This window comes from Falco cherrug, chromosome 2 (assembly GCF_023634085.1).
Source record: "Falco cherrug isolate bFalChe1 chromosome 2, bFalChe1.pri, whole genome shotgun sequence".
Classification (NCBI taxonomy): Eukaryota; Metazoa; Chordata; class Aves; order Falconiformes; family Falconidae; genus Falco; species Falco cherrug.
Genome location: NC_073698.1, coordinates 67,693,867 through 67,719,555, shown reverse-complemented (window position 1 = coordinate 67,719,555; position 25,689 = coordinate 67,693,867). Strand labels below are relative to the sequence as shown.

Genomic DNA, 25,689 nt, shown 5'->3' with positions numbered 1-25,689 from the left:
GGTTCATTTGAATATTGCCCGAGTATCTTTGCCCTGTCAGCGTTTTTTTTCTTCCCCTAAAGTTAATTTGCTATTGTTGTGATCATGTCTGACAAGTGGTGGGTAAAAGCAAAGACAAGTTATGGGGGTCTGTTTCCATGACATAATTTTGCTGTTATTTAGCAAGTTGGATTTTACTTAGCTGAGCATCTAACCTGCGTGGACCTTTATTCAGGGATAAAAAGCCAGTTTTGAGCATACGCCATCTTCTGCTGGGAATTATTTGCATCAGAGGCAAAGGACTTGCAGGGGAAGTGATAGATAAGTGGACAAAGTTAATGGAGCTAGAAGAGGCTACCAGAAGAGACTTGCTATGCATTCACACAGGTAGAGGAGTGGGCTTAGGAATTACTGTTCAATATAAAATTTCAGTGGCTAAGTACCAGTAAAGCACCATGGAAACAAGTTTCTGCTACAGTGACATTAATGATATAAAGTGCTTGTGATGTGGTCATAAAATTGGAAAAAAGACAAAAAAGCTTCTACATTATTTTGGTTATGCTGAACCCTCAATGAGTTTTTTCAACAAAAAGCAGATTTCTAGTTCACCACGTCTTTTCTCTGTTTAGTTTGTTGAGAAGGGGAACACGCATGCACATTCCAGTATGGGAGCAGTTTGTGAAGTTGGCTTCTGAACCTTGCAGGAACAGCATGGCTGTTGCAAATAATTAGCCTTTTTTTTTCCCCTCTAGTCACTGTAGTGACTTTGCCACCCTATGGCAGTGTGTAATGCTAGACGTTCACCTGTGCCTTTGTAGCACTGGCGTTTTTGGCTTAACTGCTTCTCAGGTCTCTGTGTGCTCCAGTTGTCTTTTGAATAGATTTGGATACTTTTTATTCTGAATCTTCAATTCAAAACATTTTTTGCGTTTGATTAATGAGAACCCCTTATAGCTTCACCTCTCTGGAAAAGAGATTTAGCTTAGTACAGCAATGCTATTGCTGAGAAAAAAGCAATTGAGAGGCTTTGCATTCAAGGTAGAGGGCGTGGGATTTTTTTTTTTTTTAACTAGTTCATTATTACAGTTTCTATATAAAATCTTTAAATTGGTCAAGGGGCAAGCTTCTTTTTTCTAAATCATCTAAATGATTTTTTCTAAGTTTTTCTAAAGCCATCTAAATTAAGGTGATTGTTTAAGTAAGACTTGCTTGCAACTGAATCTGAAATGTTGATATATTCAGGTACCTGCTGGTTATATGTTATTGTTTAATATGTAAGATAGAAATGAAGCTTCTTTGCAGCTTTCAATTTCAACAAATCTGATCTTCCTTACACATTGGTAGGGAGAATATCCAGGAGCTAGACGGAGAACAACTATGTCTGTGCACTAGTATGGGGGATCTACATTAACCGTCATCAATTAATTTGACATACTTAGTCTTAGCACCAGCATGTTTAAAGTTCTTCTAAAGATACTTCTGTGGGCCTTCGGGTAGCCCATTAGGTGTCCTTGCGATGAAGTGATGCTACTGTCCAGAAACGTGTTTCTGCAGTGTTAGAGTTAATGGAGAACTATTTACTAAACTCCTTCTTCCCCCAGAAACAAATACGATTTTCTATTTGTTTAATTTATAGTCTGAAGCTGGAAATGTTCCCTCAAATGGTTCTCAATAGCTCCCTACGTATCTTTTAAGCACAGTAAGTGGCTTCAAAATCCGCTTCGCATTTTTCATGTTTCAGGAGCCCAGGGAATTTTGCGGTGAAAAATGTTCTCTTCAATTGCTCAAAGTATTTGAAAGGATTACTCTCTACAGGGAAAATCAGACTGCTCTTATGCCAAAGACCTTCCCTTCTCAGGTCCAGATCTTTCTTTCCCTTAAGGCAATGTCTCCATGACCATTGTCAAAGTACTGTAATAACATACTGCTTTGCTGTGTAAGTGCTTTGCTAAATCAGAGTTCTCTATGCATCTCAGCGCTGAGATCCTGTAAAAGAATCAGCCTCTTATTATGAGTTTAGACCAAAAATAGGCATGAGGAAGTGTCTTTGTAAATGTGCTGTAATTAATCCAAAGGCATTATTCTCTAAGACCTATTGAACAAGATCTTATGGGATTGACTTCATCTCACTCCTTGTTCAGTATCATCTGGGGTTTTTTGGTAATAATTTTTCCTGCCTTGTTACATCAGTAGATCCCTGATTCTGGTGGCATCTTGTCACCTCTGACATCAAGAAGCAAAGCAATGATTTAGCAAACCTCCTCAGAGTGGGGTATTTTGCGGTGGGCTAGGCTGCCAGGCAAAGCACGTGAACACAAATCGAACTGAGCACCATGGCGAGTGCATACCTTGAACCAAGACACTGTGTGCTATTTAAACAACTAGGAGCTAACGTTCCTTCACACCCTCAGGACAGCTTCAGGAGAGACACCAAGGAAGGGGTGACCAAAAGGTACACCCACAGTGGAGTACACGCCTCTGCCCCAGTGATGTAAAACCAAATGCTCATTTCAACAGACACCTCACATTTCAATAGACTGCCACAACAGACAGATAACTCTGGAGATTGTGGCTCAGGGATGCAGCGGCACTTGCACCAGGGCAGCAGGTGTTCCTGGATGCAGGCAATGAGGGGTGAGAAAGTTTATTTTATCGTGCCGGTTGCTCCCTGTACTATGTGGGGCCAGATGATGCTGCGCTGAAGCAGCGCTGGAGTCTGTTTACACCACGGATCTGAAAACATTCACCCATTGGCACTTTTCCGTACAAGTTGACAGGGGAGGAATTGCTAAATTTGTGTCAAAAGCCAACACTTTCATGCCTCTGCAGGTTTTTGCAATGCTCAACTCCACGTACCCTGCAGAAAAAAAGTGTCTGTGTTGTGTCTCATCCTCTGAAACAGGTTTCCTCAGGCTTTTTAGTCTTTTCATGTCTTTTAAACTGTGAAGAGCCCAAAAGATTGAAGGACACCTCAGAAGCCACTAAGGCTTCTCTTGCGTGAAAGGAGACTCTCTGAGCCTTGCAATGTGATCCACGCCTTCACCTTGCACTCACAAAACAGGGAATTTTGCAGTGCTAAGTAGCTATGTATAGTTACCTACTATAGTGGGTTTCCATAAGTTTACCTCTCTGGGATCTGAATCAATGTAATGCTCTTCCCAGAGCCTTTCTGGTTTGAAAGTGCCCTGCTTATGGCTTGTTGTAGATGTTTTCTGCCATCCTGGGGTGTATCTGAAGTTTGCTAGACAGCTTTTAATTTTGGCTGTTTCCACACCTAGGAGGTTGATATACTAAACTCAAAATTTTGAAAAGAAAATTAAAAGGACTAATGAGCCAGTGCATTTTTTGGCCGAATAACTATGACAGCGGAGGTTTCTAATGAAGAGTGTGAAAGGTGAGAACACCCGGGACAGACACAGTTTGTTTAAGCCAGGGTAGAGACAGGTATCATAGAATCACAGAATGGTTTGGGTTGGAAGTGACCTTAAAGATCATCTAGGCCCAACCCCCCTGCCATGGGCAGGGACACCTTCTAGACCAGGTTGCTCAAAGCCCCGTCCAGCCTGGCCTTGGACACTGCCAGGGATGGGGCATCCGCAGCTTCTCCCGGCAACCTGTGCCAGTGTCTAGTCACTCCAAGACAGACAAAATGTGCTCATCAGGAGACCCTTCAGCTTATATGTAACCAACAAAGAAAATCAGGGAAAATGTCCTAATGTGAGTTGTTACTGGGGAAAAAGAGGTCTAAAGACAATATGGGAAACATACCTTCCATGGTAGCCTGGGGTGGATTTTGGCTTCTCCAGTGCTAAAATTGTGTGGCCTCAACAGCTCCAGGTTCACTCATGTTTTCTTTCTTGGCTTCAGTTACTGCAGAGATGCAATAGCCATTATATGTGGTGGGCACTGTGCATTTTCAAGGTATTAAAACTGTCCTGTAAGAATGGCTGCCCCACTTTGGTTTTGCTCTGGCATGTGTTGGGTACATAAGGTTTTAATGCTGTGACTACAGAAGTCTTGTCCTTACTTATGCAGAAGCTCATAGGAGCTGCCAGCATCTCCACCACGCTCTCTAAAACAAACACAGCACTAGCTGCCTGGCAGCATCTCACAAAGCCAAGGGGCTTGCACGTCGTGGACCCCCATCTCCCAGAGAGTCAGGATGACACATTGGCTGGCTAAAACTACGCGCTTACAGCAGGTCAAGCCTCAGCCATATTCTGAAGAACTAGAAGCATTTTGGTCATTGATTGGCTGTACAGACCTAACCCCCAAACTTATCCGAAGTAAATACAGCAAGCTGCCTTAAACTGCTAACCTGAAAGTAAAGACAGCATCCTTCCCTTTTATGCGCATCAGGGCGCTACCAATTGTTTTTGCAAGAAAGGAACTGGAAAAGGTCAGTGGCGCAGTGAAGCTGCCGTGTCAGTTGTTGCAAGGCTGGCTAACACTCCTTTGCCTGCTGCTTTCACCATTGCAGTCATGCTTGATTTTCCACAGGCATATGTCTAGCAGTACCCTGCTGAGTTTTGTCTCTTACCATATGCTTCTCCCCTTCAAGCACAGCGTTTCCTATAGGAGCTGTATCTCGTGCCTATTTCTAATTACGCTGTTTCAGTGGCTTTTTCTGGTAGCAGGTGATGGCCCGGGCTGCTGTGGGCAAAGGTGCTGCCCGGCGCACATGCGGCAGGGCTGGTGGTGCTGGCTGCTGCTGGCTATCGCCATCGCTGCTCTGCAGCCAGGCGAGCATCCTGCTCACTCGGTCGCTTCAGCAGATGTGCATGATTAATGGATTATTTACCTTGTGCTGCCTGATTATTATTTTTTCTGCCTCTAACCTTTTCACTTTTACAAATTTATTTTGACTTTGAAATTCTGGGGATTCCACTTATAACCTTTATGTTTATTGGTGAAGTAGCTATTATTAGACTGTTTTCTCCCCTCTTTCTAATTCTGGAGTTTAATTATATTTTTCCTTCTGCCTTTTGGTACAGGTGCAGTAATTAAATGGCATTAAGTCTGTTTCACGATCATTAAGGAGGCTCATTATTGTCCTTTCTGTATGCCTTTGAAGTTGTAAATAAGTCACCTTTCTAATGAATCTGCCTGGTGAAACTTTGACATATCACTGAGGTAGTGCCGCCAGGGTTGTATGAAGAAAGGTCCTGGGTTAGGTATCGCCCCCGGCCCTTTCCAGCAACCAGCACAGAGGGGTTGGAGTGAAAAGAGGGCTGCGGCATTTTGAGAGTGCCGCAGAGGGCTTGCAGGCGGGATGAGCCAAGGGGAGGGGGGAAGGCAAGGAGGGGAGCAGCAGGACAAAGATTGCATTTGGCTCTGAGGAGCATCACTCTCCAAGCCCCAGGGGCCTGTGTGGGTGTCTCCAGCCAGAAAGGCAGTCCTAAGAGCTGAGTGGGCACTGGGGGGTAGGTGCGTAATCTTATTTTTCTTCTGCCTTTGCTTTTCTTTCACCCAGGCTTTTGTTCCTTTCCCCATTCTGCCAGGCCCCTCCAGCCTTATCTCTGCATTTTTTGTGCCATTTTTATAATGTATCTGCTAAGGCACATTGTACTGATTCCTTCCTTAGTTCTTTGGAGCGTTTCTCCCTCTCCCTGCCTTTTTGATTGCTCGCGCAGGCTGACCAGGCACAGGCATTCCTGGCTCTCTTGCTCTGTTGTAGCCGTTCTCCTGCATTCTCCCTGTAAAAGCCAATCTGAATTGTGCTGAACCTTAAATAATAAATATTAACTACGTCAAACACTGAAATTATTCAGGTACAAGTTTGTTTTTAAACTCAGGCTTGTGATCTCAGGCCACTTGGATGAGACCCCTGACGTTTTCTGTGGGTGTGGGTTTATTTCAGTGTTTCTAAAGTACTGTTAATCGGAGGATGTAATGTGACCTTTTTAAAAACCGTTTAAGGGGTGAAACACTAGATGTTATGTTGATGCAGTGTGCATAATTTCAGAAAGGGTGAATTAATCAGCTTTATGTGATGGGTGTGCGGGAATGGAGCTTGCATGTATACAGCTCATACACTTTAAAATAACGTGATGTGAGATAGCAAACACAATAGAAGTGTCCCAGAGGCAAACCAGGGTAAGGAACAGGGAGGAAGAAGGGCTTCTTGGCAGCATAACTCTGCAGTGTTAGTGCTCTTTCCAGGGCTAGCTAAGTGTGGAAATTTATTCTCCATGATTACACTAGAAGAAAAATATACCCATCTTTTAGAAGGCATATACACAGGTTTTAAAATTTTCCTGTAAAGAAGCACATCGAGCAACAGGTGCAGACCTGAATAAAAGTTGCCTCCGTGTGGTACACACTCTTTATGCCCGGAGAGGTAAAGCTGCCAGTCTTTTTTCAGACTGTGTGGATTTGTTCGGTGACCTTCACTGGTACCATCAGAACAAGAAGAAACGTGTTGCTGCCAAGGCCAGGATGGGTAATTCAATGGAGCAAACGGGTTAAGTGCAAGAACAGTTGTCTGGGGGCATCACCAAATAGGCTGAATGCTGCAAGCTAACCTTTGGGTTTTTTATACTGTTGTTATTGTTCTGCTGTAGGGCACATGGGACTCTGAAGTCTGTACCAGTCTGTGGTGCATCTCTGTCGTATGCTCTAAGGGCAGCATATGTATTGTATGGGTCTCCCCTTGGGTGCCCTGCCTCCCACCTGCTGTTGGACTTGGATGAAAGAACTCCACTGGAAAAGGCCGAGCGAAGGACTGCCTTGTGAACAGCACATTTTGCTGCCCAGCTGATGACATGGTACAGTTGCCTCTGACTTACATGCCCACCACAGTGCTGGAGCTGGCTCTGCAGCACCAGGGACCCACAGTGGGCGAAGTTACACTGCCCGGGTGTCGGGGCTTAACCCCGGCCGGCAACCCAGCCCCACGCAGCCGCTCACCCACCGCCCCTCACCCAGAGGGATGGGGAGGAGAATTGGAAAGGAACGTAAGACTCGGGGGTTGAGATAAGAACAATTTAACAGGTAAAGCAAAAGCCCCGCACGCAAGCAAAGCAAAACAAGAATGAATGAGACTCACTCACCGCTTCCCACGGGCAGGCAGGTGTTCGGCCATCCCCAGGGAAGCCGGGCTCCATCACACGTAACAGTTACTCGGGCAGACAAACACCGTAATGCCGAATGTCCCCGTCTTCCTTCTTCTTCCCCCAGCTTATATACTCTGCATGGCGTCCCATGGTATGGAATATCCCTTTGGCTAGTTCGGGTCACCTGTCCTGGCTGTGTCCCCTCCCAATGTCCTGTGCCCCCCAGCAGGGGGGAAACTAAAAAGTCCCTGACTTAGGATAAACATCACTCAGCAACAACTGAAAACATCAGTGTGCTATCAGCATTGCTCTCACACCAAATCCAAACCACAGCACTGCACCAACTTCTAAGAAGAAAATTAACTCCATCCCAGCTGAAACCAGGACACCAGGACTGACACGTTTATGGGCACTGCCTGCTTTTGTGACAGAGCAGTTATTCAGCAAGAGCACGGTTTTAGCACTGCCACCATCACTTCACTGGTAGAGCATGACAGCATTCAAAGAGAAATGAGGTCCTCTTACTTCAGGTAGTTTTCTTCCCCTTAAATGTTACAAAGAACAGGAAAAAAAGCTCTTTGCATGCCAGAGCATTCCCAGTGCTCTGACAGCAGGAGGGCAGTTGTACAAAGCAACAACAGGTAATGATGCATAAAATGAGCATATCAAAGTTGCTGTTTTTTTAAATGATTTCCATTGCTGGGACTACCTGAACAAGACATTTTATAAGTTTTCTGTGATGGATCTGACTCTACACTGCAGGGAACACAAAACACTTAGGTGTCGTGTTGTACCAGAACTGAAGTATTTAGATAAGACATGATGAAAAACCAGGGATAGCATGTATATTTACTTCTGCCTCCCTCAGCTTACCTCCACTGGAGATGGAGATCAGCCTGAATGGGCTGAGAACCCTACAGCCCACAAAATTTGTTGCCCAAAACTGGCAAAAACTTCACCCTCAAAATATTAGGCTAAAGAGAAAAAAAATAAAAAAGGTTGCTTTCTTTTGGAAAATGTATGAAACAAACTACCCAAACAGACTGGGTAGCTTTAGCATTCTAATGTTATGTTGCTGGCATGAAAGAAATGAGAAATTTCAGATGAAGTTGTCACCTCTGTTACCAAATGTTACTGGCTATTCTGTCACCCTGCTGCCAGGGTCTCAGGCTGATTTCAGAGGGTCTTGGACATAAGAAACGAGGAGCCCAGCTCCTTCTGCATGTTTGCCAAATATCCATTGTGCTCTGGTGGGGAGGGTCCTTGGTTTAAGGTTTTGGAGATGAGGAAGAATGAAAATGAATTTGAAGGTACCTCACAAATATTATCTCTGTGAAAAGAGTTCAGCAATTAAGCACTGTCAGTCTTCACCCCATTCCTCTCAGCCCAAATCTCGCTACCAGAGAATAAAATAAAGCAAAACTTACAGCAGGTTCAGCTCCATTTCCTTCAGCTCAGAAGACAAGGATGTTTCCAGGATTCACAATTTTTGATTCAAGAGATCTTGTCTAAAAGTTTTATTATGCACGAAATCAGTACCTGCTACTTATTGTATGTCCACATGCAGCAGGGCTGCCCCTTGGCTCCCTCAGACTTCTGCAGATAGAACTGGACGGAATTTGGCAGGACTGCTTACGAATCCTTTCAGACTCAGTATTAAAACAGTAAGTTGACTTTATAGCCATTGTTCCCTAGTAAAAGCATTAAAGGCAACATTTCACCATAGAGACTTCATTAAGATAGTGGGTGTATGAAAAAGTTTCAACACAAAAAGCTGTCAAGCTAAGAGACCTTGAATTCTTGTGTTAGAGCACAGCTTTGCTCTTTATTTAACGTGACATTGTTTAATAAAGTCAAGAACTGTAGAGGAACGAAGCTGGGTTAATTATCATTGATAATATACAGCTGTGGGCTGGCTTCAGGGGCGGGGTTGGCCGATGTAGATAAGGTGCAGCTGTGGCTGGCTCTGTTAAGGGGTTGGGAGCCAGTGAAGGGAGGGCAGCTGGGGAAGAAGCAAGAGAAGAAAGAGAGGGCCCTGGATGAGGTGAGATGAGGAGAAGGCAGCAGAGGGACTGTATGAAGAGTATGCTGGTATGAGATGGTAAAAAGATCTTGTTGCAGCTTGATAGTTTGGAGAGTGCTGCAACAAGGAACCTCTGTTTATTTCTGGTTTGTCGTGTCCCATTCCCCACACCCCCCACCCCACCCCCACCCCCACCCCCGTGCTGCAGCAATTCAGCCAGGGAAGACACCTGGAGAACAAGGTGCAGCCAAGCAAGGAAGCAAGCGAGCAAGCTGGCCAGGGACAGTGGGAGCAGGTGGGTACAGCACAGACTGGCAGCCTGAGAGCAGGAGCAGCGGGGCTTACCCCAGTGGAGCAAGAGGGGGCTGGGTGGAGGGGGCTTTGCAGTTAAGGAAGCCACTGGAGTCTGTTCTGAAGCCTAACTTGAAGTGAAAACCTGACCTAATAAGATGCAAGGTGAGGGATTTGCTTGCAAACTTTTGAAACTTTCTCTCTACCAAACTCATGAGCTGCTTCTATTTTAAAATTGTTCTAGCTCGTGATTTCCTGAACCTCAGCTTTTGCATTCAGAGCCCTTTTGGTGCTTTTCAGGGTATTCGCTTTGAAAAAAAGCTCTGGCAGACCTTCTTTTTGGCTGCTTTTGAATCCTGGCATGGCATGGCTTCAGTCAAGAAAGTCTCTCCATTTTTTCCTTCTGCAGAGGAAAGTTACCAGCACAAGTGATGATTTGTACAAAACATTGCACACACTTGTAAGTGACCTGATATCAGGCAAACAGGGAAACCGAAGTGCAGAGTATCAAAGTATCAATAATTAATAGCAGCTTAACAAAAGACTTCCTCTGTCCTCGGGATTGAGATTTCTTTAGTTTGTAGTTTTTTGGTTTGACCATCGCGTTTCTGTGGCCATTCAGCACTACAGAATGAGCAACTGCTGTCAGAAATACTCCTGGCACACTGACTGGAGTATCTAAGGGGCATGTACTGAGTGGCTGCTATCCAGAACAAGAGCTTTCAGGAAGCTTTTGAAGGAGGATCACTAAACCTGCTTGACAAATCAGCATGTCACAATAGGCCACAGAGATGCTTTGAAATATGATGAGTTAAAACCTAAAGATGGATCAAACAAGTACAGACACAAAACCCTTCTTTCCACTTTACAAATATAAATCCCCAGTGCATAACATTTTTTAAGAAAGCGGACAGAAATCCACCCTGTGCTCCTCCCTGCTCATCTTCTACTGCTTGTGGTTCAAGTAGAAAAAAACGTACTTTTGTCAAACTCTGGCAGCTTTCTGGCATGACACCGCAGAGTAACCTTGTATGTTACAGGGACTAAAGGGATTGAACTGTCTTTGCATGCAGCCTGTGACTTTCAACCAGGTACAAAGAACTCACATTTTATTTGAATATACTGCTCCAGGTCAAAGAAGTACCAAGCAGACACTCATGAAGCTGTTATCAGTAGCTTGTTATTTTCTAGATTTCCCTGTTTAGTCAGTCCTCCTGTAATATCTGGAAAAAAAACCCAAACAATTCCTTCAAGTTAGATGCACCTTTTAGCCATTTATGCACCACAGACTCTTGTGGATGCTTATGCAATACATTCCTGTGGCAAAGAGCTGACAAGAAGATATCTGGACCCTTCCCAATCTGGTTTCAAGCTTGTCAGCATTGGTCTAAAATAAGACAACTAACCTGACACAGGCTGAAACCTGCTTTGAGTTGGGCTTGGACAACACTGCCTCTGGAGAACACAGCGAGCCTAAATTTTTCCAGGATTTTAAGATTTTGCGATGGTCAGGTCCCACTCAGTGCGAGTACCATGTCGACAAGGCAGTATCTTCAGGGGGTTATTGGCAATTACAGGCAACGGTAATGTTGTTCATGACTGTTATTGGATTTTTAGGTGCTATTATTATCAGCCTCGTTACCTACTGAAAACCTGCTGTGTGTTCAGCCATCAGCTTTCTGTTGGCAACCTCGGCCTCTTTGACCCTATGTTGTCTTGCAGCTACGGTTGTTGCAGTGAACTGGACCTCTGGGGCACATTTCTGCCAAAACTCAGCTATGCTCTATTGATTATTTGTCTTGGAAGGAGTGCCATCTGGATGATTAGTGTGGACCATTTTCTAAACACTGTCTAGAGGCAACACTAGCTGAAATCCCACCGTGCCAAAGTCACAGCTGCTTTCTCTTTTAATGCTTTCTGCATTGCCTTTCCTCCGCCGACTGGATGGATGGTTGGGGAAATGTAAACCAGGGTTCTCCAGGGTGTATTTCCTGCTGGCTGAGCTAACAAAGTGGTGCTTGTTGCAAATTTTTCATTCCTTTCAGCATCATGCTGCACTCCAACCTTTGCATCCCAAACACCCTCTGGAAGAGCATTCTGAGCACCCACCATGTCCACTGCCTTTGCTTCAGCCAAAGGAACAAACTTGACCTGATGGGGCTGTAGAAACCTTGCCAAGTTAATGTAGACCAGAACTTCAAGAGCTCTTCACTATAGTTCCCACTTTGCTTGTTGGATTTTTACCCTACCAGCTCCCCAGCTACGCAGCACACAACCTTTGGCATCCAGTAGATCCCTGGACCATTGTTAGCGCCTGTGCTGCCTGGATGAAGGCTTACCCTGTCGTCTACTATCAGAGCACCAAGATGCTTTAAATGGCTGAGCTTAGGCATAAGACAGCCAGGATTCTCCCCAAAGTGCCTGAACGAGGAAAAATAATACAACCTATGCTTCTGATGAGAGCCACTCAGCCATCCAAGCAGCGGTTTCAGAGAAGTAGCTGAAAATCAGGGCAGAACCAGCCAAACTGCACAAACGCTTCTGCATCTTTCCTTCTGATCACCCCCTGAGTTTTTAATGCACAAACCAAACTGGAAAATGAACACGTTCCCATTTGTTATTTGGTTTTGAGACATCAAATGAAACAACAGTGCAATACTGTCACAACCACACTCACAATTAAACCCAGGCTGACTGAATGGCACATGCCTACTGCTCAGTAGCCTTTATAGTATTATTTCTTTATATAAACATACTTTCAGCTAAAGAATGCAGCAACAAAACAACAGGTGAAAATATTGTTTGCACAAACTTCAAACAAGCAGCAAGTCCTGATGATTAAACAGCATATGCAAAGAACCAAGTTATTTTTAGCACAAGAGCAGTAAAATACTGAGGTGACAGATTAGTTCATACTAAAATTAAACTACACTTTCAGTGAGGTCTGCCCATTTCATAAGTTTGCCAGGATAAGCATCACATCCACAAGCTACGTGTGAGAGAAAAAAAATAATAGAGGGATGTAGCAGGCAAAGGACATACCACCCCTTCATGATGCACAGGCCCATGCCAATACATAAACCTAGCAGTGACCACTTCTCCCCTGCCCAATTGCTGCCACATTCTCCTTGAATTCCTTCCAGTGATGGTTTTCCAGGGCCGAAAGACATTAAATCTCATTACCCAAAGGCAACTGCTTGCCTGCGCTTTCTAGCCAGCATCCTCAGTACGTTTTGGTCATGTACAGCATTTCCCCTATATCATGAGCAGGGAAGATTCAGGGAGAAGAGATCCAAAGACATGTAGAGGGGGGCTGGAGACCAGCTGAATTAGGTCACACTTGCATGTCCTAAACACACATTCCTCCCTTTTCCGCACTGGTCCTTTGCATTCCTCCCTTGCTGCCTGCCCCTGGAGATAACAGGTTTCCTTGGTTTATCGCAGCCTCCTTACCGCCCTCCCTTTCCTGGTGTTTTCTCATCAGCGGGTCCTATAGTGCCACTGTGGTAGCCCTGGCCTTTGCTGCTGGAAGTGGGAAGAGGAGGACACCTAGCCCTGTGGCCCTGCAGCTTGCTCCGAGCCAGGGCCATGACTCCTGAGCAAGGAGGATGATGAGGAACGCTGGCTCCCTGCTGTAGAGTATATAAGCCCCACGCTTATTTTTACATTGCAGGGATATAACAATCCTCCTTTCCTGGGGACACGGGCTAGGCTCTGGCAGTAACTTTGCTTTTGTCCTCCTAAGGTTGAATTAGGGATCTCTAGTAATAAAAATAAACACCATCCAACCTTGGTAACACTCGCATCTTTTCTCTAAATTTTTGGTTTTACTAGAGTGCCCCAGTGGAGAAGCTGCAGATTAAGCTCACTTTCTACATGGTCCCTGAGGCCTCTGCAAACAGCATCCACTTTCACTGCTCTCAACTACCAGCCTACGCTCCCAGCTCAAGCCTGGTCCCGCTTCCAGGTCTTCTCCTTGAAACGTTTTAGTACTTCTGTTCGCATTGCTCCAGGATGTCCACACACCTGTCACTGCCCAGACCTGCCATGTAACTTCCAGCTTTCATCAGGAAAGGGATTGCTTTAGCTGCAGAGGCAGATCACAATCTTCCAAATCTGTAATGGCAGTAGCTGCTTTGACCCAAATCTGTAAAAAACATGATTCAATCAAGGAAGAGGTAAAAACAAAGCAAAAACTTCTTCCCCAAAGTAAAATTCACTGGTTTAAGAACTCCTGTTTATCTCCATTAACACTGCACTTTCTTATTTCAGTCTTTTCATCTGATCAGCTCTGTCAGTCACCCAGATGAATCCTCTATTTACTGCTGAAGACTTTTTCTCCTTCACTTGCCCATTCACATCCCAGTTTATATATCTAGGAATGAACGACAAACATAATTAAAAGGTTTTTTTATTAAAAATCAACATATTTATACATTTGTACATTCCACATACTGCTGTATATGTTCACCAATATAACCATTAAGTCAGAAAGCATTAACGGTACAGATTTCCATCTGAACAGATTTACTCCAGGGGAACTCCAGTTTTATAATCAATCAGACATTACAGAATGCCATTAACTTCTTTTCCCTTTAAAAGTAGCAGCATAATTAATTATCAGTGTTCACAAGGCATAAGCCCTAAAGTGTTGTACAGCAAAAGAAAAATTAATTAGTAAATATAGGCAATAGGAGGAGAGCTCACAATGAAAACGTTATTAGTTGCTGCCTATCATAAACAGTAGGATGTTAATAAAACAGCTGTGCTGAATGGAGACTGCAGCAAATTGGGAAGACTAATAAAATAAAGAAGTTATTTCTTGATACAACTGTATTTTTTTTAATGCCATTCAGGATAGGAGTCCTACAACAAACAGACCTCGTTATAAAGATTCAGCAGAGTGAGGATAATGCTTCTGTGTTCAAACATGTGATCAAGGTCTTGGAAAACACCACATACTCCACTGTTATCACCACATTTCCGCAGCTGACATTATCAGGGGTTTCATGTGGTGACATTTCACAAAGTGACATTTTATTGAACAGATGCACTTGAGTCCACCTAGAACTCGAAAGATTTACATACATGTTAATTAAGTGGTATAAGAGTGACGTTAATCAGGCAACAAAGGTTGGAAATGTTTTGGAGATGGGAACCGAGAGAGAAGCTCTCATTGTAACCTGGCCTCCCACGCACACCTGAGCCACCCCAGTACGGGCTGCCTGAAGAAGTCAGTCTGCAAGCACTGCGCTGTGCTCTGTGTAACAAAAACCAAGGGCTTGTTTTCTCCAGGCTTTGACAATAGTGTTTTTGTAATGCTATCAGTGTGATAACTTATCCTTTTAAATCACAGAAATGAAGATCTAACTGAATTCATTCTCATAAATGTACAGTCGTTAATCTTATTTTGAGCAGAGTTCCAGTCCGGGCAATTTTTTCTCATTAGTATTTTTCTTCTTTTTGACTTAGAGAGGGGTAAAACTGCATATGATGACATACATATGTCACAGGAAATCTTCATGTGAGGAAGTGTGGAGATATAAAAGAGCAGAAAAGGGTTTAACAGGTGCTTTTTATATGTATCAGCAACTGTAATGGAGTCAGAGTTGCAATATTTTTGTAATTAGAAGATACGTGTTAAGCAAATATGCCTCTCTCTGCAAAAGTATTTGTGTGAAACTAATCTCATTTATTATGTCCTGAGTCACAGTCACACTCTCACATTAAAAAACCCCAACAATCTGCACTGCTGTTTTGGTTTTCACACATACAAAGTTGGAGAAGACTCACTGGAAAAATAAAAAGAGACAAACAAATAATTTAGCAGGGTTGAATAAAAGAATTATTCTGACAGAATCTCCTCTCTCCAAGGGCAGGTCTAAGAAACCACATTCCCTAACTGGAGAGAAAAAGATTGCATCAAGCTTAAACTCCCAGAACCTGTTCAGTTTCTGAACTACTAGTATGGTCAAAAAAATATTCCTCTTTCCTGCCCCTCTCCCTTCCTGTATCCAGTCAGCAATTAATAATCAGATTAACATTAATTCCCTCCTTGCTGCTGCAGCCATACCAGAAGAACTTACCACAGCAACAATGCTGTCCTGGGACTTCAGGTACGTAAAACAAGAATTAGCAAACTGACAGTGCCAAAATAAGAGGAAGGAACTCAGGTTCTCCAGTGCGCAGTTCTCTTACCCAGGGGGTGCTGCAGTTGTCCTGCCTAAGGGAATTTGAATGCAGACCTTTCATAAATTTCCTGGTGATGAAGTACAGGATACCACGCACGCGCCACTGATGCAGGCTGTCATCTCCTCTGGTCAAGTATTATCCCAACTGCTCAAATGCTGTATGCACACTGCAAAAGCATCCCCCACCTGCCACCTCCCTGCTGAGCTCTTGCTCTACACCTCAGTCTCACATTAGGTTTTTTTTTTGCTTTTTCTTTTTGTTACCATGGAACTTCCCTACGAATTCATCCAAATGAGTTCTAGTATAAAATTTAACAAAGAAACAGGTAAAAACGCATGAATCAAATGTCAGTATTTTCCCAGTACACACTTCTGGGGGGCTCAAAAAATTAGATCCTCCAACTTAAAATATTCATCACCCTTTTTGTCATCTATGACTGCAAATATGCTAACTTGCATTATTCCAATTTCTGTATTTGTTCTGTATGTACAATTGTTATTACTGCTGCATTTTAGCCAAGGTAAAAATCTGAAAAAAATATCAAATATTAGTAAAGAATTATTTAATCTTTTACAGATAGACCTTTTCATGCAGTAACAACTAAGAACTTTTCTTGTGGTCTGGAACAATATGACCTCTATTCCATTGCAACACTAGTTGACAAGACTAAGTTAATCACTACCTAGTTGCTAGAATTAGTCTTAATAATGGAGAGTGGTCTTTGTTTTATTACCTCCTTATTACGTAGGAACAAAGAGCATACTGAGGACGCTTACACCAAAAGAAAGTATTTCTTATGAATTGCATGCTGCTGTACAGAAAAGGCTTATCAGATCTTTGTAAAATCACTTCCTCTATCAGCAAGTATTTTGAGGACAGGAGACTATAAATTTGTCTATGTATTCATTGCCAGTTGTGTACACAATGTCTGAAGACAATGAATACAAGATACAGAAGAATGTGCTCATACCAGTGCCACAGGAGAATCACTCATGCCAAAATTAAGTCAGAAATCGCCACTTTTGCCTTTTTTGAAGGTGCCTTCTACCAAACGTGGCTCACATCTTAGAAAGCGCTACAAAGTTCCTTACTTGGATGTTAGTTGTTTTTTAAAACCCATCACAACAGCTATACTTTTCTAATTTCAAACTCGGGAAAGAGAAAGATTCAAAGACAAACAAATGGATGGGTTTTTTGGATGGTTTTTTTTCCCCCCTGGATGTAGTCTGGTTGACCATTCCTGGAGACACCACTATGCTCACAAGGCTCTTTCATAAGCCAGACTTTCCGTAACAGGAGATCTCTCTAGACTGCATCTAGAAGATACCATGCAGATATGCCATTCTGCTGAAAGTCTTAACTCTGATTTGGAATGTTGGAACAGTGAGCAGCTGTACTAACTCAACTGCATGCAGGTCAGTAAGCTTGGTATTTATTAAGAGCTTTACAAAATTCAAAGAATTGCTTTGACTTTGAAATAGTTAACTTCTATTTAAAGTTGTCATTTTTGAACCTCTTTGTGGGAAGCTGCTTCTTTTAAACTGACAGCTTTAAAATGGTTAAATAGCAATGTGAATAATTATCAGAGCAGTTAAGTGAAGGGTTTGTGCTGTTTGAAAAACATTAGTTTACAGAGTGTTTTGTAGAATATAACAAATTCAGTACCCCTGTAGCGCACCTTTGCAGATTTCTTCCCAATTATACCTTCTTTCTGTGATTTTGATTGCACAGCCATTCACATATACTAAAACTTTGTGGTGTTCCAATCTGCCCAGGTTATGTTATAGCAAACATTTAGCACATAACCTGCACACTTATGTATCAGCTACCTCTTTATCCTCCAAAGAAACTCTAGAATGATAGAAGATCAATTTATTCAACTGTATGTACAGTATATTTGCATATTAATAAATAAATCGATATTAAAGTCTCTTCCCCCATATAAAAATGACTACAGTCTGACCAGACAATCTGACTTTGTTTTTTTTCTTCCAAGTACAACTGTGTAACTGAGGCGATCAGTTTCCACTCAGTTTATTACAGTTAACTGTAGGAGCAGAAACCCAACAGACCAGTGCTTATACTTAGATTCTATATGTTGGCAGGGTGGGGGGCAGGTAGAAGTACTAAAAAGTGCATCAACAATTTGTAGAGCAAAAATCAAGTCCATAACATGATCCTGGGGAAGTGAATCCAGCCCAAAAGAGAACATGCTGCAGCAAACATAACCAACACACATTTTTGTCTTGATAGTAAGCTGCATGATGCCAGTCTTGTTATGTAATGTTCCAAGAATTCCAACTCCAATGGATGCCATCTCCACCTCTACAAATTTATCAACACCACAATCAGTGCAAAGTGACATTTCTTAAAATAACTGTTTGCCTTGTCTCTGTAACATTCATCCTTACTGTGAAGAAAAGGCCTGTTTTCTAACTGTTTCTTACTATGTACAGAAGAGCCTGTATTTGCACCTCTCAGTTTCTGGTAGTGAATTTTCTTTTCTATCTACATTCATTAGAAATCAAAAAAGATAAGTGGCAATATTTCATATTTACTTGGAAGTCTTCCCATTAACCCAAGGACTAGCCGTTCATCTTGATTTATACCTAAAGTAGCTGCACTTCGTTCTTTTTTCCAGCCCACTTTCAATGGGGTATATATAAAGTCATGTGAACCTGTGGGACCAGAACATATTTCAAGTCTGATTGCCGGAGCTGGAAGAGTGTTGAGTCATGTTTGAATTCAGATGTCTATTCGCAGCACAGTGTGTGTGGACCAAACCTCCATTTGGGTATCTTATAAATACAGGCTCACAGAAAGGATTTTGGCACACCTGACAGATCTTTTTGTCTGAAAGAAGAATTGGGGTTCCTTTTTGTTTAACCTAAAGAGAAGGAAAAAACATCCAAACATGAATCCAGCAAGAAAGGAATGGAAATTACAAGGCATATAATTTCAGCTGTACCAAATGGACAAACCTGGTCAATAATAGAGGTAGAAGAAAAGACAGCTTGAACAATTTAACTTGAATTCAATTTCCATATTCATACTCGTTCATCTTCATGCTTCGTCTTAGGTACTGCTTCCCCGCTCCACACCTTTTTTTCCCCCACTTGTTTAATAAAATAAAGCACTCACACATTTAATGCAACTGAAAACCTGATGCAGCTTGCTAAACAAGGTCACAGGACAACACCACAGCAAACAGCACTGATGGATTTTTATTCCTCAGAGATTCTGCTGGATATACCATTGTTAAAACTAAATGGATTCAAGGGTATGCCAGGAGCTTTAAGCAACAGAGTTCTAGCTAGGAATAGAAGAAAGCTTCACAACTGAATTTACCTCTAACAAAAGCTACCAAGAAGCTTCAACACTAAGTGAGGGGTAAACTTTTTTGCAAATTCTGACAGGTCTCAATCCTAGTGAAAAAATGCTAACTCACATTTTGTAAAGTTTCTGCAATAACTTTGTTAATCTGTAAATCCCAGATTCACTTTCATTCAGCCCAGAAGTTCACCAAAATTGTTCCTATTTCAAGCACCCCCCCCCCCTTGCTTTTTGTTTCCCAGAGAAAGCATAAAATTAAGTTTGAGTCTAGTAGTCATGGCAAAACCCTAATAAATAGAGCAAGTAAAATTGCCAAGGACATGAAGACAACTTTGTCCTAGTTCTTCAAACTTCTTCTGATTATTAGACATCAAAGGACTTAATTGCAAAGCTTCAAAGTGCCTCTGTTTAAAAAACAAAAACAAACAAACAAAAAAACCAGACTCAAAAACCAACCAACAACCTACCTTCTCGTATTTGTAGATTAAATTTTCAGCTTGTGCTAGCCCAAGTGCAGTCTGAGTCATTCTTTTTGTATGAATGCTTTGCCTCACTGCTCCAGACAGGAACGGGGAGAGAAGCTGCACTGACCAGCTATCAGGCACCATCTGCAAGACTAGAGCTGCATCAAATTCAGCTGCGTGGTTATTCAAGAGATCCACAGCAGCCATGACTAGCGCACAATCCGAAGTGCCTGGACTTAGATACACTGACAGCAGCATATGGAAGAGCCTCTGTCTGTACTGCATGCCTCTGTTCTCAGAGTTCCACATACAGTATTCCTCAGCAGCATGGAAGTCCTTTAACTCATGGACAAGGATATGCAAAGCCTTCTCATGCTCTTCTAGTTTTCCATATAGAATTGCACTTTCCATATGAAGGTCTGTGCCCTGGATTTTGTCTGTTAAACAAGAAACAAGGCAATATTTGCTCAGTACAGAAGACAACTACTCCCTCTCCCAGCGTCAATGCAATCAAGCCCACAGAACTCAACTCCTGCTATTATTGCTGGCAGCTATGAAGGGCACAGATGTTTGTAAGTACAAGAATGCCCAGATATATGGAAACACATCTCTAACAAAAAGCATCACAAAATATGAAAAAAACAAATTACTCAGTAACAGTGATAAAACAAGCACCACTGACATTTTTAAATTCCAGCATGTCAGTCTCACACATTTCTGTGCTACCATGTATGATAAACCGTAAGATGAAGCCGCACTATTTTAACCTCTGCTTCTCCAATACTGTAGAAAATTACAGAACAGTTTAATGTCCATAAAAGACAATAAAGATCAAACAGTACTTCCCTTTAACAAAAGGGCACTACAAACCCTTAATCCAGTCTGACAGTTTTAACTGTCAGCAACAGGCAGGAGGAAAGGCAAGTTCATCTGGCATTTCAAGATAAAGTAATAAATCCTCTATTTATTGTAAAGGTGATAACGATTTGGCATAGGCCTCTGTAAAAGGATGAAAATACAATGTTTTCCTCCCAAAATATTTTGGTTATCAAGGAGGAACACACTAGCACCTTCACATAAGATATACATTGTCATATAAGAAATCTTGTGTTTTGGAGTACATGGATTCAAGAGAATAATCCGTCTTGTAATTCTTGCCCTTAAAAATTTGGCTAAAAATTAAAAGATGAGAAAGAGCAAGAGTTTCAATGACTGTGACTTGTACTTTATGTGTCTTATCACATTTTGCTGACTGAAAAGGCAAGGGACATAAAAATAGCTGAGTAGCAACTAAAATGATTTACCAACTTTTAATTTCCACATCCACTGGATTCTTCCACTGAATATCAGAAAAACATTTCATATCTTTCAGTACAACAAGAAGTCATTTCCATTTCACCCACTGTTCCAGTGGATGAAATATTAAAAATTAGCTATTATAAGCACTGGCCAAGGAAAAAAGATTAGCTCAACTGTTGCTTGCCTTATACCAACAGTAAGACACATGTTGCACTCTTCACTCAAACAAATGCTCATATTTTTGTTTAGCATGAGCCCCACCTTTTGGGGTAAGAGTGGATTATGGACAACAAACAAGTCCTTGGCAATCAGATTCCCCAAAGTTTCACTTCAGTTCACTTAGAAACAGACGGCTTAACAATTAAACTTGCAAATCTTCCATTTGCAAAAAGTTTTCACAAGTTACATGCTCATCATTAAAAGCTGACTATAAATTAACAAGATAATTGTAGGAAGATATTTTTTCTAGCTACTTACGGTATTCTGTCTGCGGTGTAGTGGCAAGCATACTGTTGTACCTCACAAGCTATGGGAGATCAAAGACAGTACTAACAGATAAGCTTGCTAAATTAACTTGCATCTGTTAGAAATATAGATGGTAAGCCTATCAACCAAATATACCTAGAAACCTCAGATTCTTTAGTTTTCTATCCTTATGAGGGCTTTATTTTGCTTCCTGCTGACACTGACATACAGCATTTATAACAGACAACATGCATCTTACCCAAAATAAAGTGAATTCTATAAAGATCGGATTTCTGAAGAAGGCTGCGTAGTTTAAACAGCAGTTCAGTTGTTTCTGTACAATTATCTGTGGTCACAGATTTTAGCTGAAGTATTGCCTCCAGGTACAAGACAGCTAGATGAGTATGGTACTTTTCTTTCTACAGATGAAAAGAACAATGTTAGCTCAGTTTACAAAAACAACTGATTCTCCCTACCAATAACAGTGATATTTACAGGATTACACAGAATTGTGTTTTAATTAATTTAATTCAAAATAATCAGAAAGTCTTTTGTTCATACTGATAGACAACTTATTCAGACCAGCTTTACAAAATATACCTATAGTATGTGATTCTCCATTTCATTAATACAGATATTTAAAAAATGATATGGAACAAAACTTATTTAAAGTGAAGAGCGGTTTAGGAATAAAAAAGCTCTATAAATATATTTTCTTGTGCAAAGATTTCCTTTCAAAAGTTCACCTAATGCAAGTCAATGTAGTAAAGCAGACCTCTCTCCTCTGAGTACAAGTATGTCTTTACTGTCTTCTCCTTTTGTTTCCCTTGTAAAATGAGTAACTTAGATCTAATACATCCTTCCTCATACCCAGGTATGTTTTTATTTCTGCAATAAAATTTAAGAAAGCCACCAGAGGCAGACAAGCACTATGAAGGCTCAGTGGCTGTGTATTATCCACTACCCAATAATCATCAAAACAAGCTGATTTGACTGTTTGAAACATTCTAACTAAAGCATTCACAATAAACCAGTACTTTCTAAAATCCAAATCAATTTATAATCCAGCCTACTAGGAGGCAGAGCAGATTATTTTTGTTACAAATATTCTACTAGGCACTATGTTTAACTCAAAAAGTTTGTTTGAAAATATTCATGGCATCAAAAACTAGTACTTTCATCTGTCATGGTATCATACCTTGACATATTTGCAATAGCAGCAGAGGGAAACCACAGATCTAGCTTGTGTGTTTGAAGAATGTAGGTTAGCGAACTGGTCATCAGTTCTGCAGAGTTCTTTCAATGTTCATTTCCTTGCTTTATTTACAAGTTGAAGTGCTTGTGTGCTCCTATACTTAAAATGTCTCATATCCAAGTACCATATGTTTGGCTGCTTCTGTATTGTGCTTAAAACCCCAAGGGTAGAACAGACTGTCGCTTATGACTTGTGAACACGTCTTTTGAACATTCAACATCTAGAGTGGTTTGGAATTCTAGAGTGAGAGGTGCATTCTACCATTCATTGCTCAAATCTCTCCAGGAGGACAGAATGAAACATATCTACTTGTAAAATACTGAATTAGGAACTTTTGTATATTGCTGCCATAGTGCAATAGGATTAGCAGTTGCTCAACCATTTTTCTATAAACTTACCAGATGGAGGTTTGATCCTCATCAGTGAAACAGAAAAGTATGAAGTAATCAGATGTAAAAAAAACTTTTGAGGGGAAGTAATTGCCTTGCCATCCCAAGAGTTGAAAAGTTAAAAATCATGCAGGTATCTGCTCCTCATCTTCTACTTTAATTTTAAAACCACTCCTACCCTACTCTAAGTACATCTGAAAGCCTTCAAATTACACTTATTTCTTCTGGACTGGCTTTTCTCAGAGCTGTGCATCAGTCTGCGTTCTGAATTCTATGCTTATTTTTAATATTCTCATAGGACTCACCTCTATTTTTCTTTCCAATACTAGATGTTCTAGATATTTAACACGTGCTTTAGGATATTTGTTAAGGCAACTGATGATATCATCTGGATTAATGTTGTTTTTCTCTTGTTCTTCCACAGGCCTTTTAGTGAAAATCTGTATGCCAACCTAGAAAGAGTTAATTGCATTTAGGAATTTAGTGGCAACCATTTTATTACCTTTTTATTTTACACACTTATTGAACAGCACTATCAGATTAGTTTGTACATTATTCAGGAAGATAAACACCACGACCCCCTGCTCAATACCACCAAGATTACTATGTGGTGATTATTGTGACCTCACTCACTCCTTTCTCCATTACCTCAATTTGTAGTCTATACATTATCCAGCCTATAAACCTTGCGTTGGGCACAACCTTTGCCAGCCACAAAAACTATTGAACAGATCTGCATAGCAGCAGCTCAGGAGACTTCAGCCTTTGCAGCAAGAAAGCATGTTAGAGACCAGAATGTTTACAGCCTTAACAAATATGATTACATACACAGAGCAAAAGACTTCTATAATGACCAACCAAAAGTTTAGGAATCTGTCACTGCATGTAACAAATGAGCTTTAAATTAATACAAATTAGGCAGTGACAAGTTCCAACAGCACAGACTGTCTGATACAGTGTCAGGCATCCTGTTTAACAGAACACCATACTAATGGATGTTACAAAATAATTTTTTAAATTTTGGTGGATTAAGTTAATTCTTGTAGCAATGAGATTTTGTCTTGAATGAAGGCAATTTATTCCACATCATAGTGTACATAGTTATCACCCATCCATGGAATCCTTTTAAAAAAGACACAGCAGCAACAGTTAACCTGTTAGGTGATCTTTAATTTTTTTTTTTTAAATCTGAAAATTATCTTGCTTAATATGAAGAAAACCAGAAGACATGTTGTATCTTTCATCGCACAGAATGATCTAAACTTGTTTTCAGAAGAGAGGCAGCCATCATGAGCACTTGTTAATAGAGGGATTTAAAAGAATTGAGAAACCTGGAGGTTTTCTTCTGTTGATCACTATTTAACTGGCATTAAATGTTCTGCAAAAACGGTCCAATTAACTATCAAGATGGAACAATGTTAATGAACACCCAAACAACACTGCAGGGAAATACTGATGTTCTGTGAAAAGCACCCCAAACACAAACCTCTTCGTTTTTTTGTAAAACCCATTCAGAGTATTTCCACACAAGATCTTGGTCTGAGCAGAATGTAAGGAAGTCTACTATATATTCATAGAGATCTGACCGTGTAGAATCTTGAATGTCCCCATCAACTATTTTCACCCATAACTGCAACAAAAACACACACACAGATGAAAGTGCTTAAAACATGTTCTAGCTCTTCCAACTCAAAATTTATGTGCGCTACTATAAGACTTAGTATTAGCTATTGGTACTTGTGGAAATAGACAGAGCTCCTAAGAACAGCAGTTGCAAGGGACCTCACTGGTCACTAAATTTATGCCTTCTCGAGCTTCTCTTGCACATGCCATATTCAATTAATTCAGACCTCCGTATCATGTGAGTTCTCATTCTGAGAGTAATTGGCCGAATACTTCAGGAAGAGGTACACCAAAGTGTCCCCAAAGGGATCACTAGCCCAGCTGAAACCCACAGATCTTACAGAAAGTTTTCACTGTCCATCATCACATCAGGAAATAAGCTCTCAGTTGCTGACAGTGTCTGCCATCAGATTACAATACTGCTTTGCTGTGTATATACAGACTAAGTGGCACTGGATATGTTCCTGAAGTCCCTCAAACACCTTTTAAAGTGCTCTCTTGATTTTAGTCCTCCTGTCCATCTTTTAAAAGAGGACAAACACCTGTTCCGGTATACACAGTTTTGCTTTACAATAGCATGCAAGCATCTAAATAGCTGTCATCTTCAGTAAGCTCTTCAGGTTTTTCCACATCTAGCATACTAATTTATTCCAGGAAGTCTTAGCATAAGCTTCTCATATATACACATCACTACTTTTCAAACATAAATTAGCATCTCGGATTTTCATCTGGGAGGTAAACTGGTATTTTGGAATGGTTTACAGACGACACTAAAAGCTTTATTCTAACCTGAAGTGCTGCAGTATCCTGACCGTTGTAGTGATACAGGAGACCAAGAGCAAAATACCTGCATAAAAAGAGAAAATATTAAAATCACTAGATCTTTCCTACTAATTTTATTATGGTTTGAGTAGCACAGAATATAATAAGTAATTGCTTACACAATATGTACACGGCCATGTCTGCACTTGAACAAGTGTTTGTAGGCTCTTTTTCAGAATAAAAGGAGAGAAGTTCTGTCCTAGAAATGTGTCTGTTTCTCTAAGGCAGTTTGTAGCTCCAACTTAAGCAAAGCATGTGTCAAATTAGAGATGATTCCTATGCCATTCTTTGAATTTTATATACAGACATAACACACAGCTCCAAATAATAAATATTCCTCCAACAGTTTATCAGGTATCATTAAATCTAATCTTTATGATGCTTTTATTTAAAACTCTGTTTTACTACAAGAAACATTTTTTTTCTTTACTGCAGCGTGAAATCAAGTCAGGCAAGGATGGGCTTTGTACAGTGCCGTTACAGAGGCTTTTTGTGTACT

At 41.1% G+C, this 25,689-nt stretch overlaps 2 protein-coding genes across 5 annotated transcripts in view; one reads left to right on the top strand and one right to left on the bottom strand.

Moving 5' to 3' along the window:
* The first annotated feature begins 9,267 nt into the window (after positions 1-9,267).
* GPR45 (G protein-coupled receptor 45) lies at positions 9,268-13,627 on the top strand. The gene is given in 3 exon segments (XM_055703281.1): positions 9,268-11,157; positions 11,160-11,372; positions 11,375-13,627. Coding segments are annotated over 3 exon segments (627 nt in total). The 5' UTR covers positions 9,268-10,934; the 3' UTR covers positions 11,566-13,627.
* Positions 13,628-17,538: 3,911 nt separating this feature from the next.
* TGFBRAP1 (transforming growth factor beta receptor associated protein 1) overlaps positions 17,539-25,689 on the bottom strand; it is a 34,802-nt gene continuing 26,651 nt past the window's right edge. For all 4 annotated transcript variants that reach the window (XM_055703273.1, XM_055703274.1, XM_014284669.3 and 1 more), the window contains exons 7-12: positions 25,158-25,215; positions 24,232-24,375; positions 23,051-23,197; positions 21,361-21,520; positions 19,341-19,774; positions 17,539-18,427 (exon numbers count right to left, since the gene is read on the bottom strand). In XM_055703273.1, the coding sequence (XP_055559248.1) occupies positions 18,239-18,427; positions 19,341-19,774; positions 21,361-21,520; positions 23,051-23,197; positions 24,232-24,375; positions 25,158-25,215 (1,132 nt within the window). In that variant the 3' untranslated portion in view covers positions 17,539-18,238. The remainder of the gene's footprint in view (positions 18,428-19,340; positions 19,775-21,360; positions 21,521-23,050; positions 23,198-24,231; positions 24,376-25,157; positions 25,216-25,689) is intronic.